At 37.5% G+C, this 16,659-nt stretch overlaps 2 protein-coding genes across 9 annotated transcripts; both read left to right on the top strand.

The window, feature by feature from the left end:
• Window positions 1–1,324: 1,324 nt before the first annotated feature.
• On the top strand, window positions 1,325–7,882 carry LOC125204998 (cell division control protein 48 homolog C-like). 5 transcript variants are annotated; one of them, XM_048103786.1, is made up of 11 exons: window positions 1,325–2,149; window positions 2,981–3,055; window positions 3,086–3,504; window positions 4,928–5,089; window positions 5,461–5,589; window positions 5,677–5,775; window positions 6,506–6,589; window positions 6,672–6,736; window positions 6,844–7,045; window positions 7,377–7,499; window positions 7,582–7,882. In XM_048103786.1, exons 1-11 carry the CDS (start codon window positions 1,369–1,371, stop codon window positions 7,651–7,653), a joined length of 2,211 nt encoding a protein of 736 aa, XP_047959743.1. In that variant the 5' UTR covers window positions 1,325–1,368; the 3' UTR covers window positions 7,654–7,882. The 5 variants fall into 5 exon arrangements, with proteins under 5 accessions (XP_047959743.1, XP_047959760.1, XP_047959751.1 ...); XM_048103803.1 differs by having other exon boundaries at window positions 2,981–3,271; window positions 3,461–3,504; XM_048103809.1 differs by having other exon boundaries at window positions 1,556–1,713; window positions 1,779–2,149; window positions 2,981–3,504.
• A 1,072-nt stretch (window positions 7,883–8,954) lies between these two features.
• Window positions 8,955–15,869, top strand: LOC125210057 (cell division control protein 48 homolog C-like). 4 transcript variants are annotated; one of them, XM_048109631.1, is made up of 10 exons: window positions 8,974–9,844; window positions 10,795–11,351; window positions 13,031–13,183; window positions 13,603–13,731; window positions 13,822–13,920; window positions 14,612–14,695; window positions 14,776–14,840; window positions 14,948–15,149; window positions 15,437–15,559; window positions 15,642–15,869. In XM_048109631.1, exons 1-10 carry the CDS (start codon window positions 9,076–9,078, stop codon window positions 15,711–15,713), a joined length of 2,253 nt encoding a protein of 750 aa, XP_047965588.1. In that variant the 5' UTR covers window positions 8,974–9,075; the 3' UTR covers window positions 15,714–15,869. The 4 variants fall into 4 exon arrangements, with proteins under 4 accessions (XP_047965609.1, XP_047965588.1, XP_047965593.1 ...); XM_048109636.1 differs by having other exon boundaries at window positions 8,975–9,844; window positions 13,822–13,854; XM_048109646.1 differs by lacking the exon at window positions 13,822–13,920 and having other exon boundaries at window positions 8,975–9,844.
• The last annotated feature ends 790 nt before the right edge of the window (window positions 15,870–16,659 follow it).

Here is a 16,659-nt window from a genome sequence, read left to right as displayed (position 1 = left end):
AGCGCGCATTTGGTGTGCTCCGGTCTCGATGGGCGGCAATTAAGGGTCCAACGCATTTGTGGGATGTCGGATGCGTTTCCGCATATAATGTACGCCCGCATTATCTGCACAACATGATCGTCGAACAACGAAGGCGTACAACCGACTAGTTGGGTCAGTGACGATGAAGCCGGTCCAAGCCACGCAAACGGCCACCCCTAGTGTACGACGTGGGGTACCTCTCGATGAAGCCGGCCGCCTTCGGGAATTTGCCAACATGCGCCAAGTGGATGCTCATATTCAACTCCAAAAGGATATAATTGAAGAGTTGTGGGCACGGAGGATTGCACGCGGATAGTTTTTTTCTTTATTATGCATGTAATTTTTTTTTTTATCTATGTAACTTTTTTAAATGCAATTAATGAATTTTCCCGTATATGTGTCGTAAATTTAATTCCGTATTTTAATCGTAATTTTAATTCCGTAAATGTAGTATATTTTTGAATTGTTTTTATTGCTTGGCGGGCCTAAATCGATGTGGCGGGTGGATTTTTTAGTGTTGCTGACGTGGCAGGGGAGAGAATGACTGGCCTATGGCTGGCCTAAGTACCATTGCGGATGCTCTAAGAGCTCTGGGACTCGTGTGCCACACCCACACCCTTGTCATACTTTGACATTATTCACTATTGCCCTATAGTCTATGATTTGGTGGAAATTATTTATAATGATATCATTCAATTCACTTAGTTAGTTATATCTATAATTATGCATATGTATGCATTATATCGATAAATTTAGACGTAGATTGATGTATTTTTTGTCATGAGCAATTTTTTTTTTTTAAATTGTGAGATTGATCAGAATTTGACCTAATTTTTTTTTTTTTTTGACAATCATCCTAATTATCGCTACTATTTACACAATTGGGTATCATAAGAAAATGTCATGTTTAAGTTCTGCAACCAAATGTTGCTCAAGCAAACACAACCTTTTCTATGACTCTAGAAAACATAACTCTTTAAAATATCATAAAAGCTACGCAAACGGAACGTATAATTTGAGATACTGCATGCCAATTTTAAAGTTTGTGAAAAATATCAAAATTTATCCAAAATTTTGTAGTTTTGGTCCAAAACTTTTGGAGACCAGTATCTAAAATAAATAATATTCGTGAACTAATCAAAATGATAGAAATAAAACTATTTTTAGTGAATCAATATTCGATTTATTTAGAGTTGAAAAATCTCCATTTTTACTTAATAGTAGAATAAAGTAGAAAAATTGATCTCGAATACATATACAGCGGTAAGGATCCACTTGCAACTATTCAAATATTGAACAATATTAGCGCGCTTCGCTAAATTTATCACACACTGCAGTGACCTAAACATGGCCTCCTCCTGTCACCGGGAAACTCCTGTTTCCGGCGGAAAATTGAGCATGGACGGATTAAGCGACCGCATCGCCAGGTCTCTCCTTGAATGTCATGACCAAACTCTGCGCTGTCTCATCGAGCCCGCCGCCGCCGGAGCCAAAAACCTAACCGACGCGCAAATCGTGCACCTCATCTGCTCCACCTTCCCTCTCACATTCTCCCGCTCCAATCGCAACCTCCTAATCGAACGCGTCGCGAAAATATCTCCGCTCTCGTGCAGGAGAGCGAGCGCCGGGGACGAGCCAGCAGCGAAAAGGCCAAAATTTGACGAGACTCAGAATGCGAATCGGCAAATTGAGGTAGCTAAGGCTTCTGCTCCAGCTAGTTATTCTGATTCTAACGGTTGGGAACTTGATTCTGCTAGGAGTCATAGATATGGTGGTGATGGGTGGGATACGGATGCGAATGGGGATAATATGGCTATAATTGAGGGTTTCGTGCAAGGAAATAAATTAGGGATTAACATGAGAGAGGTGAAGAAGAATGAGGATAAGTGGCCAATGTTTAGTGACATTGGTGGGAGGTATTATATATTGGAGGATTTGACAAGAGACGTGATTGCGCCGATGCACCAGTTGAAGCTACTGCATCTCATCGGAGGCAAGCCTTCAACAGCAATTCTGTTACATGGGCCACCGGGCTGTGGGAAAACCATGTTGGCTCGAGCCATTGGCAATGAGGCCCGAGTTCCGTTCTATGAAACATCTGCTGTTGCGTTGAAGTCTGGAGTGTCAGGTATCGCGATTTATGCCATGTTTGCTGCATTGTGCAACTTAATTGCGCATTTTCTGTAATGTTGTTGTTGGAATATGAATTTTTATTGAATGCGGATTATTTACGGTTTCATTGTATGACATAATTATGTAAGTTGTGTGATGTGTTTGGCGGAATGCTGCTGTCTATCAAATGCAATTTATTTGGAGGAACTGCATAATTTGGCCTCTGTTTGCAAACTGTTTAATGCTTTTGTTGGAACACAAATGGCCATTTGAATGCAGTTTATTAAGAGGGAATGCTGGTGTCTATTGCATGCAGTTATTTAGAGGGACTGCAATGTTTGACTTCTCTGTGCAAAGGTGTGATGTGTTTTCATTCACGTGTCCTAAGAAATACGTTACTGCCAGTTTTATACATGTGTTCTTGACTTATTGCTTATGGAGTCTTATTTGTTTGAAAATTGGCGTATATGGATGTGTGGGTTATATACTACTCTTGGTTCTTCTGTATGTGATTGGGATACCTGTTTGCAAAATTGAATGTTTGTAGAATTGTTTGCAATTAAATACAGCTCAGTTGGTTTCACTCTCTTATATACTGCTGTGCTCACCATATCGGAAATCACATGAGTGCAATTAATCCAGTGAATCAACTAATGCTTAACTTAGGTTAACTTTTCTACTTGTTCATTTTTGTTATAAGAGGCTTCCTCTGATTCACTTCAGTTTCGCTCGCTAAACCACTGTGTCACTAAGCTTTCTTACTTCTCTACAGCCTAATCTCTAGATTTTTGTATAATTCACTTTGTTTCCATTTCTTTCCCATTTGACTTTTTTGAACCATGTTCAGGTATCCTAGAGTTGTTCTCCAGAGCATACAACAATGCACCATCTATTGTGTTCATTGATGAAATTGATGCATTGACTTCAGAAACGGAAAGTTTGTGGCAGTGCCCAGCAAAACAGTTGATGGCTTGCATGAAAAGATCTAATAGTGGACCTGGTGGCTATGTGCTGACGATTGGAGCAACCAATAGACCTGACGCTCTTGACCTTGCTTTAAGGCAGCGGTTTGATCGTGAATTTCTTTTAGATGTTCCAAAAAATGATCAACGGCATGACATACTATCAGTTCTAACAAGTAAATATAAGGTCGATGTTGATTTTGATTTGAAGGAGTTAGCTAGGTTGACTCAGGGTTTTGTAGCAGGAGATTTGGTAGAACTAGTAAATAAGGCTCGTATGATTTCTTTTAATTGTGCCATTCACATGAGAGCTCACATAAAGGGATTTAAAGATGGATTTGAAGCTTATGGTAAACCATTTTCAGATGAAGAATTGGAGCAAGTCGGATTGGACCGGGAAAGTATTCATGTAATCCTATTCTTTTACTCCCTACAATTTGGCAAAAAAATTGAGTATTCGATACACACTGTATTCATGCCTCCTCTATATACTTTTTTTCAAATTTGTCTTTTAGTTTGTTAATTATCCTTTCTTAATTTGAGTAGGTTTAGGAGTCTTTAGTTTTTAAGAATTTTGTTTCAAGTAGGAGTCTTAGTAGAGTATGTTTCTCAGTTTAAAGCCTCTCAGATATTTAGACTATAGAAGAGTTTTGCTGGAGCAAGTTGTGTGTTGCCCTCCTTGGAGGTGTGGCCTTTCTGAAGGCATTATCTTGTAATCATTTTCTAATAATTTATATTATACTCCCCCTGTCCCATGTTACTTGAGTCTTTTCCATTTCAGGTTGTCCCATATTGCTTGAGTCATTTTCCATTAATGGCAAAAAATAACACATTTAATCTCTTTTACTCTATTCTTTCCCCTACTTTTTTTTCTCCTATTTATTCTCTCAGACTTTATTTCTCTTGTACTTAACCATTAAACACAACTTTCTTAAACCTCGTGTCCAAAAGAAATGACTCAAGTAACGTGTGACGGAGGTAGTGCTATTTAGAGTCTTTTTCTTCTTTGTTCAGTGGTTTTGTTGTGTTCCTTATTTCCTGTAGCCAATTATCCATCTTCTCCACATTTATTCTATCAGTATTGATATTTGATTAATTTATAATTTCCCACTTTTTGTTTCTTATTTTGGTATCCTAAAAAGAGATTTCCCCCCTAAAACTATACCTCATTTGTGTTACTTAACAAGACTAATGTAAAAATATGAGAAGGATCTATTGAATTGTGATGGCAACTAGATAGCCAATCTTGTCTAGGCTTGTTGGTCAGTGATCTGTTACACCCTAACTTCTTTAGCTTATCACATTGCGTTAATTAGTTGGATTGTGCATGGTTTAATGCTTTTAGGTGTCATAATGTTTTGTTAAATTAACATAGGGTTTCATCTTGTCCAATTAACATTGCCTTATCTAGCAACTTTCTTTTCATTATGTATCTCTCCAAATTTCCAAATCCCCCCTGAAACTAGATCATTTGTTCTGGTTAAGTTTTGGCATATCCATGGAAATACATATGAACTTTATGGGGTGTGATCAATTGCTACCTTTCTTAAGTTGCTAACTTGCTAACTCATCAACGCAATGTATTAAAAATGTCAACACATAATCTTGTTGAACTTCAATATAATGTGTTGATATTTTAATGTCACCGTGTTGATATTTTTAATACACTGCATTGATGAGTTAGCGGAGTTAACAACTTAAATAGTTAGCAATATAACGCACCCCTGAACTTTATATATTAGCTATCCTATATACATTATGATGGAACCTAAAATTAGTTAAAACTTCATACCTTTCACAATCTGGCTTAATTGAAAACAAACTTATGGCAGCAAGCTATTGAGACGGTTTGGGCCGTTTGGCCATCTGCTGAAATGGAAGAATTTTCCACCACGCCATATACAAACTGGGATGATGTTGGAGGCCTTCAATTGTTGAAATTAGAACTGGAACGTCGCATAATTAAGCTTATAAAGTTTCCACAAGTTTATGAGGTAGCTCCCTTTCCTTTGTGTAGAGCTATTCTATATTTCAAGGCCTTCAATTACTGTGAGCATTACCATCATATAGTTAAGCATATATAGTTGCTTAACTTCATAAGGTTGTTTCCTTTCCTTTATTGCTAGTAGATTGTCTCTTTTAGCAATTGGCATCTCAAGTTTTTACATGCTTGCATTATCAAGTCTACCTGTATCATATTTTTGCTCTTCTGCCAAATTTGCACAATATTACTTCATATATCTTTTGACTAGTCAGCTGAAAATCATAGAGAATAAAAGCTTGGTGAGATAAGATTTACCAATTATCCTTTTTCTTGCTCAACTCTTGGAGCTTAGCATTTTCTAAATAACCTTATCTTTTATAGTCTCTTTGGGAAAGTGGGTTGAAGAACTTTCCAACCTCCTTCTTTCTTTATGGTCCTTCGGGTTGTGGAAAGACATTGATTGTTGATGCTTTGGCTAAAGAAGCAGGAGCAAATTTAATGCATATCAAGGTGCTCTCTCTTTGGTAACATTTGATATTGTTTTTATTCATTATTGATCATCGATTCCTTATTGTGTTATTCTGATTCTCCATACAGGGCAATGAACTGTCAAAGTTTGAGTGGAGGCAGTTGATGGTGGATAATATTTTCAAATGTGCAAAAACTCACCCTCCATGTATAGTTTTCTTTGATGAGGTACTTCTGTTTTACTTTGTTTCAATCTTATCGATAATGGTGTTATTCCTAATGGTCATTCTTAACTGTAGTCCAAATTTCGACCCTAAGGTAACTTTTTAGCGCAAGTATTGCTTGTACTTATCTCCATTATCCACTTATTACAAGCAGAAAATTATTAGTACTCCCTCCGTACCACTATAAGTGAAACATTTCTTTTGGGCATGAGATCTAAGAAAATGATGTTTAGTGAGTTATGAGTAAAAAGAATAAAGTATTAGAGATAATATAGTAGATAAGTGGAGATAATAAAGTAGGAGATGGAATAAAGTACGAGAGACTAAATGTTTTCTCTTTACTAAAAGAAGGAAATGACTCACTTTTAGTAGGACGGCCAAAAAAGGAACACGACTCACATATAGTGGGAGTGGATACATAAAGGCTTTGTGGTTTTCTTTGTATTTGAACAAGAAAAAAGAGACATCAAGCCATTCCCAAAAAATGAGATGTTCACTTAGATTTCCTTAGTTGTTGATACAAAGTTCTAACATTCCTTAAATTGTTAATTATCTCTGGTCTTTTTGTTCTTTATCTCCAGCACTAGTGTTTTACAGGTCTTAAACACGGTGTCCTCTCGTTTCCTTCCTTTTCCAAATATATCAGCTAAAACATGCTCAACTCAAATGCTATGTATGTCTCGGTGTTCATTGAATGATTTTGATCTCTTATCACCAACATCTTTCTCTATAAGGTGGACGTGTTATCCCGAGATGATTTCACAGATGAAGATCTCGAGGAGGACGAATATATATGGAAGTCGTGGGAATATAGAGCGGTCCGTAAAATGCAACTTTGCAATTTATTTATTTATTACTTAGCTATTTAGCTTATATGGATGATAATATCTTCTATTGCAGATATGGGCCCAAATCAGTGATTTAAAAAAAGAATCGCATGTTTACGTGATTGCTACGTCAAGTAGGTACGGGATGCTTCATGGTTTCGAAGGCAGAAATATTTTGCTCATAGAGTTTATCCTCATGACATGGGCCCTTATTTGGCATCTCTTACCTTGCTTACATATTGCAGGCTAGAGATTCTGGAGCGCGTCCCGTTTATCAAAGAAGATTTTGGCAGGATTTTGTATGCTCCTCTACCTACTCCAGAAGAAAGAGGAGAGATATTGAAGATTCTTGCTCAAAACAAGCCAATAGATGCAGAAGTGGATCTGATGGCTCTAGGAAAAGACTCCGCATGTGAAAATTTCAGTGGCTCTGATCTGTATGCATTGGTAAGTGTCATTCTTGTCAACTCCTTTTGAATGACAGAAATTGTTATTGTTCTGGTTTAGCAATTAAAAATATAAAAGAGAACATTGCACATCTTTTATTTGGTAAAATTTCAAATATACTCCATACTATGGGTATTTTGTTAATTCTATCATGAACTATCAATGTAAATGTTGACCAGTCGGTCAAAGTCGACAGTGAGATTGTTCTGAAAAATGTGATAATTCATGTTGTCTATTTAGTTCTACATCAATATAATGTCTTGGCAACGATTTATCTCAGATGTAGTAAGAGGGAAATACTGATAAGCGGTAAATTTTCTTAAATCTACAGATGACAGAAGCTATTAAGTTTGCCATTGATCGACCGGCATTGTCCTGTGGGGGTAGCATGACCATCACAAATGCAGATTTTGAGGCTGCGCTAGCTAAAGTCTCCCCTTCTCTCTCGGCCGAGGTGCTGCTGTTTTGCTTCTGTTTATTTTCCCCCTTTATTTCCTCGTTTCTTCACCTCACATCTTTGATATTTTTGGGTCCAGGAACGCAACAAATGGGCGCTACACGCGAAGAATATTGATGTTGTTCATGGCGCATCTGTGATGGACTGGTAGACTTATGCCCACTAATTTATGTGTGCATAGTTTCCTACTCGTCTTTTGTAGCATGTTAGTAAAATGTTGAAGACCTCTCATATTTATTGACATATTAGTAATTTTGTTAGTACTAAACTTGTATAAATATAGTTTAGTGTTTTTTTGCTCTTCACATAATCTGCGGTTTTGTTACTCACCGGCGGTCACAAATGGACAAGTGAATAATCTTATTTTTGTTTTTCTCAAATATAATGGGTCTTTAAATTTACTTTATTCGGAGGAATGGTGCAAGTGAGAAAGATATTCTTAAAGATGAGGTTAACGGTTAAATGAAGAACATAAACTTAGTAGAAGTTTAACACTTTGATAAGTGAGTGGGCAGAGAAGAACAAATTGGTCCGAACCCTTCATAATCATGATCCGTGCTTGGAGAATGTTGTATGCATGTTTCACGTTCTGCGTGGAGTTTTGTTTTTGGGCAAAATGGTCTCTTTTGTGCTCAGCTAGACACGAAATGGTCGTTGCAAATGTTTATCATTTTGGATAAATATCGTCAGCAAGATAATAAAACATATCATAGCAACGACTATTGAACACTCTGATAAAGATGCCAGTGGTTGAGAATGTTTATTTCAATGTTGGAGCCGGTGGTACCAAGGAACGTAAATCAAATTCATACTCCTCTCGTCCCATTTAAGATGATCACATTTCCTTTTTTGTTTGTCCCAATCAAGATGATTAATTTCCAATTTTGAAAATAACCTTCTCTCTCCTCATTAAAATATACAACTATTTTTTTCATCTCGGGGAGTGGATACTGGCCTCCCGTTCGCCTAGGTGTGCGGCTGGCCCAAATGCGATCCCTCGGCGACTCGCGTCACGACAAGTGGTGGTTGAACGCTCAATCTCTTGCGTCATCGTGCCGCTGTGTCGTTCCCACGGGTGTCAAACAACGACCCTACGGTGGCGGTGCCTCACGGCTCCACACCTTCGACCGCGACCCAGGTTAGGCAAGATCACCCGCTGAGTTTAAGCATATCAATAAGCGGAGGAAAAGAAATTTACAAGGATTCCCTTAGTAACGACTACTTTTAACAATACTTCCTAAAATCACGTGCCACTTAAGAATGTGGTCATCTTGAGTGGAACTGAGGGAGTAGTTGCCAAGAAAAGCAAAACAGGTCTTTTAGGGCCGACTCTTCTACATAATTGAATAGCTATAATAATAAAAGTAAAAATGAAGAGAGATAATTAACAAAAGGAAAATTAGGACATACAGACGAAGAAGTTGCTATGATGATTTCTTGCCAAAAAAAAAAATGAAAAAAATAAAAAATAAAATGAAGACGTTGTAGCTTGTAGGTACAGTACGTACCCAAATATTTAAACTCAGCTAGCTTCGCTAAATTATCATACACTGCAACTCGAAGTGACGTAAACATGGCCTCCGGTCACCGGGAAACTTCTATGTCCGGCGAAGAATTGAGCATGGCTGGATTAAGCGACTGCATCGCCAAGTGTCTCCTTCAATGTCAAGACCAAACTCTGCGCTGTCTCATCGAGTCTGCCGCCGCCGGAGCCAAAAACCTCAGCGACGCGCAAATCGTGCAGCTCCTCTGCTCCACCTTCCCTCTCACATTCTCCCACCCCAACCGCAACCTCCTAATCCAACGCGTCGCGAAAATCACTCCGCTCTCGTGCAGGAGAGAGAGCGCCGGGGACGAGCCAGCAGCGAAAAGGCCAAAATTTATCGAGAGTCAGAATGCGAATCGGAAAATTGAGGTAGCTAAGGCTTCTGCTTCAGCTAGTTATTCTGATTCTAACGGTTGGGAACTTGATTCTGCTAGGAGTCATAGATATGGTGGTGATGAGAGAGAGAAGGATGCGAATGGGGATAATATGGCTATAATTAGGGATTCAGGGAGTAAATTAGGGGATAGCATGAGAGAGGTGAAGAAGAATGAGGATAAGTGGCCAATGTTTAGTGATATTGGTGGGTTGTATTTTTTGAGTGATTTGAAAAACGAGGTGATTGCGCCGATGCTCCAGTGGAAGCTACTGCGTCACTTTGGAGCTAAACCTACAGCCGGAATTCTGTTACACGGGCCACCGGGCTGTGGGAAAACCATGCTGGCTCGAGCCATTGGCAATGAGGCCCGAGTGCCGTTCTATGAAATTTCTGCTGTTACTTTGAAGTCTGGAGTTTCAGGTATTGTGTTTTATGTCAAGATTGCTGCGTTGTGGAACTTAAGTGTGTATTTTCTGTAATGTTGTTGCTGGAATATGAATGCCTATTGAATGCGGATTATTTAGGGTTGCATTGTACGACATAATCATGTGAATTGTGTGATGTTTTGGCGGAATGCTGTTGTCTATTAAATGCAGCTTATCTGGAGGGACGGCATTGTACGGCTTATGTTCACAAACTGTGGAATGATTTTGTTGGAACATGAATGGCCACTGAATGCAGCTTATTTAGAGGGATTGCAATTGCGTCGTATGACTTGATTGTGAAAATTGCGTGATGTGTTTGACGGAATCCTCTATGGGACTGAATGAGGATTATATAGGGGTACCACACTATCATGCAAATTGTGTGATGTGTTTGTCGGAATGCTGGATTGAGTGCAGTTATTTAGAGTGACTGAAATGTATGCCTTTTCTGTGCAATGGTGTGATGTGTTTTCATTTGTGACCTAAGAAACAAGTTACTGTCAGCTTTAAGAGTATGTTCTTGCTTATGGAGTCTAATTTGTTTGAAAATTGACATATATGGATGTGGGGGTTATATACTTATATTCTATCTTGGTTTTTCCATATGCAACCGAACACAGCTCAGTTGGCCTCACTCTCTTATGCATTGCTGTTCACCATTTTGGGAATCACATGAGTGCAATTAATCTCAGTGAATCAACTTAATGCTTAACAGGCTAACTTTTCTACTTGTTCATTTTTGCTAAAGAGGCTTCCTCTGATTCAATACGACTCTCTTGCTAAACTAAACCGCTGTGTCACTAAGCTTTCTGACTTCTTTACAGCCTAAATCCTAAACTTTTGTATAATTCACTTTTCTAAGGATTGTGTTTAATCTATTTGATCGTCATCTATCATGCATGGTTTGCATTCTTTCCCATTTAACTTTTTTTGAACCATGTTCAGGTATCCTAGAGTTATTCTCCAGAGCATACAAGAACGCACCATCTATTGTGTTCATTGATGAAATTGATGCATTGACATCAGAAACGGAAAGTTTGTGGCGGCAATGCCCAGTAAAACAGTTGATTGCTTGCATGAAGAAAGCTGTGAATGATGGTTCTGATTCTGAAAGATCTAATAGTGGACCTGGTGGCTATGTGCTGACGATTGGAGCAACCAATAAGCCTAATGCTCTTGACCTTGCCTTAAGGCGGCAGTTTGATCGTGAATTTGTTTTAAATGTTCCAAAAGAATATCAACGGCATCACATACTATCAGTTCTAACACGCAATCATAATGTTGAAGATGGTTTTGATCTTGGGGAGGCAGCTAGGGTGACTCGGGGTTTTGTAGCAGGAGATTTGGTAGAACTAGTAAATAATGCTCGTATCCTTGATTTTAGTGATGCCATTAGGGCGAGAGCTTTCAAAAAGGGCTTTAAAGATGAGTATGAAGCATACGGAAAACCATTTTCAGATGATGAACTGGAGGAGTACGGATTAACCACGGACGGTATTCATGTAATCCTATTCTTGTACTCCCTACTAGTTGTTAAAAAAAATTGATTATTTGATACACATCTTATTCGTTCCTAATTTTGAGTTGGTATAGGAGTCTTTAGTTTTTTCAGAATTTTGTTTCAAGTAGGAATCTTTAGCAGAGTATGTTTTGCAGTTTCAAGTCTCTAGATGTTTTAGTAGAATTTTGATGTCACAAGCTGTTGCTACTGCCGATTGCTGTTTTTTGAGGTGTGGCCTTTCTGAAGCTGTTTAATCATTTTCTATTAATATATTTTATACTTCCTCCTTCCATGTTACTTGAGTCGTATTCCATTTCGGACTGTTCTATGTGGCTTGAGTCATTTCATTTTCATTTATAGCAAAAAATAACACATTTAATCTCTCTTACTTTGTTACTTGTCTTACTTTATTCTCTCTCCTACATTATTTTCTCTTCTACTTAGCCAATAAACACCACTTTCTTATATCTCATGTCCAAAAGAAATGACTCAAGTAATGTTGGACAAAGCTAGTACTATTTGAGAGCCTTTTTCTTTCCTTTTCAGTGGTTTTACTGTGTTCCTTATTCTCTGTAGCTGATTATCCAACTTCTCTGCCTTTACTCCTATCAATATTGATATTTGATTAATTTATAATTTCCCACTTTTTTGTTTCTTATTTTTTGCATCCGAAAAAGAGTTTTTTCTTTTTTCTTCTAAAACCATACGTACGGATCATTGAACCCCTTTTTCATTTGTAATTCTGAACTCCCTCCGTTCCACAGTAGTGGAGTCATTTCCCTTTTTAGTAAAAGTCAACACATTTCTTCTCACTTACTTTACTCTTTCTTACTTTATTTGCCCTTCATCTCTTTACCTTTTTCATTTTCTACTTTATTCTTTCTTTACTTTAACACAATTTTTCTTAAATCGCTTGCCGAAAAGAAATGCCTCCACTACTATGGAACGGAGGGAGTATTACTTGACAAGAGTAATATAAAAATATGAGTATTGATTTGTGATCACAAGTATATAGCCAATCCTGTCTAGGCTTGTTGGTCAGTAATCTCTTACACCATACCATCATGCTATTCTATGTGGCAAGCAGACGTGAAGTGTAATAAATAAAACCATCATTCTGTTTGGTTTGAAGGGTGAGGGTGGGGGCAGGGGAGTTGTTGCCTTGATATGTGTATTAAACTAGATGGCATAGGCAGAATTTTGGGTAAACAATAAGGATTTGGAGGGATTTTATCTTTTTTACACTTTCAAAATTCTTACTGTTTCTTGTCATGTATAGGCATTGGCATGAATGTGTGACACAATTGCTGTTTTTCTTCTTTAAAATAAAGTATCTTCCCCTAACTTGATTCTGGTGTTCGTCTTTTTTGCTTCAACTTCTTTAGCTTATCGCATTGCATTAACTGGTTGGGTTATGCACGCTTTAAAGCTTTGAAGTAACATATTTTTTTTTGGTTTAAATAACATAAGGCTTCTATCTTGTCCTACCATCATTTCCTAATGTAGCTACCTTCTTTTCAGTGTATCTGTCTCTCTGATTTTCCAAATTATCCCTGAAACTAGAATTTTTGTTCTTGTTAAATTTTGGCATAGGCATATCCCTGAAACTAGATCTTTTGTTCTTGTTAAAACTTTATGTTTCACCGTCTCGCTTAAATATTGTAAACAAACTTATGGCAGGAAGCTAATGAGATGGTTCGGCCATGTGCTGAAATAGAAGAGTTTTCCAAAACACCATGTAAAAACTGGGATGATATTGGAGGCCTTCAATTGTTGAAATTGGAACTTGAACGCCGCATAGTTAAGCTTACAAAGTTTCCACAAGTTTATGAGGTAGTTCCCTTTCCTCTTGTTGAGCTGATTTATATTTAGAGGCCTTCAATAATTGTGAGCATTACCATCATATAGTTAAGGATGTATAGTTTCCTCATAAGGTAGTTTACTTTCACACATAGCTTTTTGATAGTTTATTTTCTCATTTGGCAATCCCAATTTGGTATGTCAAGTTTTTACATGCTTGTATTATCAAGTTTTCCTGTATCATATGTTTGCTCATCTGCCAAACTTGCACAATTTTACATCATATTCCCTCCGTCCCACTCTAAATGACATATTTCCCAAAATGGAACATCATCATCTCTACTTTATTCTATTTCATACTTTGTTTTCTCTCTACTCAACTCACAAACCAAAATTACATAAAATCTGGCGTCTCCGACTTAGCATTTTCTAAATAAGCTTATCTTTTATAGTCTCTTGGGGAAAGTGGGATGAAAAAATTGCCCACCTCCTTTTTGCTTTATGGTCCTTCGGGCTGCGGAAAGACATTGCTTGTCGAGGCTTTGGCTAAAGAAGCAGGAGCGAATTTCATGCATATCAAGGTTCTCTCTTTGGTAACATTTAAACTTAATATAGTTGGTAATCATTATTGATCAATGATCTTTTATTTTGTTACTTTGTTCTACATATAGGGGACTGAACTATTGAAGTTTGAGTGGACCAAGGTGATTATGGAAAATATTTTCAAATGTGCAAAAACTCACCCTCCGTGTATAGTTTTATTTGATGAGGTACTTCTGTTTTACTAAGTTCTGATCTTGTTGATAATGGTAATTCTTCCTAATGTGCAAAAACATACCCTTCTTGTAAATAAACTTATTACTCCCTCCATTTTCTAAAATAGAAGCTCTTTCATTTTTGGTCTGTATCCTAAAAATAGAAACTCTCATTTTAGGAAATGGACCCTACAATCCACTAACACTATTTCACTACTTTTTCTACTACCCTCTTACTTTACCCATTTTTTCTCATTCTCTCTCTTACTTTACGAATTTTGCATTAAAACTCATACCGTTTCCGAAGTTCCTATTTCTAGGCAACGGAGGGAGTATAAATGACATGTAACCAACCTAATAAAATAGAGAGATAGTATCCATTAAGGATTTATGGTTGGCTTTGTATTTGAACAAGAAAAAAAGAGACGTCAAGCTGTTCTCTCAAGTAATGAAATGTTCACTTAGGCTTCCTTAGTCGATAGTCGATACAAAGTCCTAACATTCCTGAAATTGCTAATATTTATCTCTGGTCTTTCTGGTTCTTTGTCTCCAGCACTAGTACTTTACAGGGCTTAGACATGGCGTCCTCTTTTTAACTTTCTTTTTCCAGATATATTGGCTAAAACACACTCAACTCAAATTCTATGTATGTCTAGTGTTCATTGAATGATTTAGATCTCTTATGACCAACATCCTTTTCCTTCAGTTGGATGTGTTGTCCCCATATGATATCACGGACAAAGATCTAGAGGATGACGAATATGCATGGAAGTCGGAGGAATATAGAGAGGTCTGTAAATGGCACTTTGCAAATAGTCTTTGCTAATACTGTACGGAGTATTTATTATTTAGCATATCCCCACATTGCAGATATGGGTCCAGCTTAGAGATATAAAAAAAGAATCGCGTGTTCACGTGATTGCTACATCAAGTAGGTACGGGTGCTTCACGGTTCCAAAGGCAGAAATATTTTGCTCAAAGAGTCCATCGTTGTTTCATGTGCCTTTATTATGCACCTCTTACCTTGCTGACATATTGGCAGTCTAGAGATTTTGAAGCGTATCGCGCTCCTTAAAGAAGATTTTGGTAGGATGTTGTATGCCCCTCTTCCTACTCCAGAAGAAAGAGGGGAGATATTAAAAATTCTTGCTCGATACAAGCCCATAGATGCCGAAGTGGATCTGACGGCTCTAGGAAAAGACGCCGCATGTGAAAATTTCAGTGGTTCTGATCTATTTGCATTGGTAAGTGTCATTCTTGTCAAAACCTTATGAACGACAGAAAATTATTATTGTTCTTGTTTAACTATAATAGCTGCATAAAATAAGCAAATTAAAAGGAATAAAAGGGAACATTGCACATCTTTTACGTGATAAAATAGTAAACGTTCAAATATACATGTACTATGGGTATTCTGTCAATTCTATCATGAACTAACGATGTTGACCAATTGGTCAAACTCAAAGTCGACCGAGGGAGTATGTAGTAAGGGGGAAATACTGATAAGCGGTAAATTTTCTTAAAACAACAGATGACAGAAGCTACTAAGTTCGCCATTGATCGACCAGCATTGTCTTGTGGGGGTAGCATGACCATCACAAATGCAGATTTTAAGGCCGCGTTAGCTAAAGTCTCCCCTTCTCTCTCGGCCAAGGTGCTGCTGGTTTGCTTATATGTTTTCCCCCCCTTTATTTACATGTTTCATCGCATCACGTCTTTGATATTTTTGGGTCCAGGAACGCAAGAAATGGGCGCTACACGCGAAAAAGATTGATGTTGTTCGGGGCTCATCTGCGATGGACTGGTAGACTTATGTCCACTAATTTATGTGTGCATGATGTGAGTTTCCTTCTCGTCTTTTGTAGCATGTTAGTAAAATGTTGAAGACCTCTCATATTTATTGAGATATTAGTAACTTTGTTAGTACTAAACTTGTATGAATATAGTTTAGTGTTTTTTTGCTATTCCCATAATCTGCAGTTTTGTTACTCACCGGTCCACTAATTTATGTGTGCATGATGTGAGTTTCCTTCTCGTCTTTTGTAGCATGTTAGTAAAATGTTGAAGACCTCTCATATTTATTGAGATATTAGTAACTTTGTTAGTACTAAACTTGTATGAATATAGTTTAGTGTTTTTTTGCTATTCCCATAATCTGCAGTTTTGTTACTCACCGGCGGTCACAAATGGACAAGTGAATAATCTTATTTTTGTTTTCTCAAATATAATGGGTCTTTAAATTTACTTTATTGTGAGGAATGGTGCAAGTGAGAAAGATATTCTTAAAGATGTGGTTAACGGTTAAACGAAGAACATAAATTAGTAGAAGTTCAACACTTCGATAAGTGATTGGGCAGAGTAGAACAAACTGGTCTGAACCTGTCATAAACATGATCCGTGCTCGGAGAATGTTGTACGATTGTTTCACGTCCTACGTGGAGTTTTGTTTTTGGGCAAAATGGTCTCTTTTGTGCTCAGTTAGACACGAAATGGTAGTTACAAACGTTGATCATTTCGGATAAATAGCGTCAGCGAGATAATAAAACATATCGTAGCAATGACCATTGAACACGCTGTTCGTGCAAGTGGTACCAAAAATGTGTAAATCAAATCCATTCCAAATTCACGCAAGGTATTTAGGGGAAGAAGAAAATTATCGTGAACATTTGTGAGAACAACTCCTACTTATAAAGTTAAAAAGTAAATCCTAGACGTTTGGGACATAATTAAATAACCATAATAAATTTTTATATA

The sequence above is a fragment of the Salvia hispanica genome, chromosome 1 (genome assembly GCF_023119035.1).
Source record: "Salvia hispanica cultivar TCC Black 2014 chromosome 1, UniMelb_Shisp_WGS_1.0, whole genome shotgun sequence".
In the NCBI taxonomy this organism is placed as follows: Eukaryota; Viridiplantae; Streptophyta; class Magnoliopsida; order Lamiales; family Lamiaceae; genus Salvia; species Salvia hispanica.
Note: the sequence above shows the minus strand (reverse complement) of the source record. Positions and strands in the feature narration are given on the sequence as shown.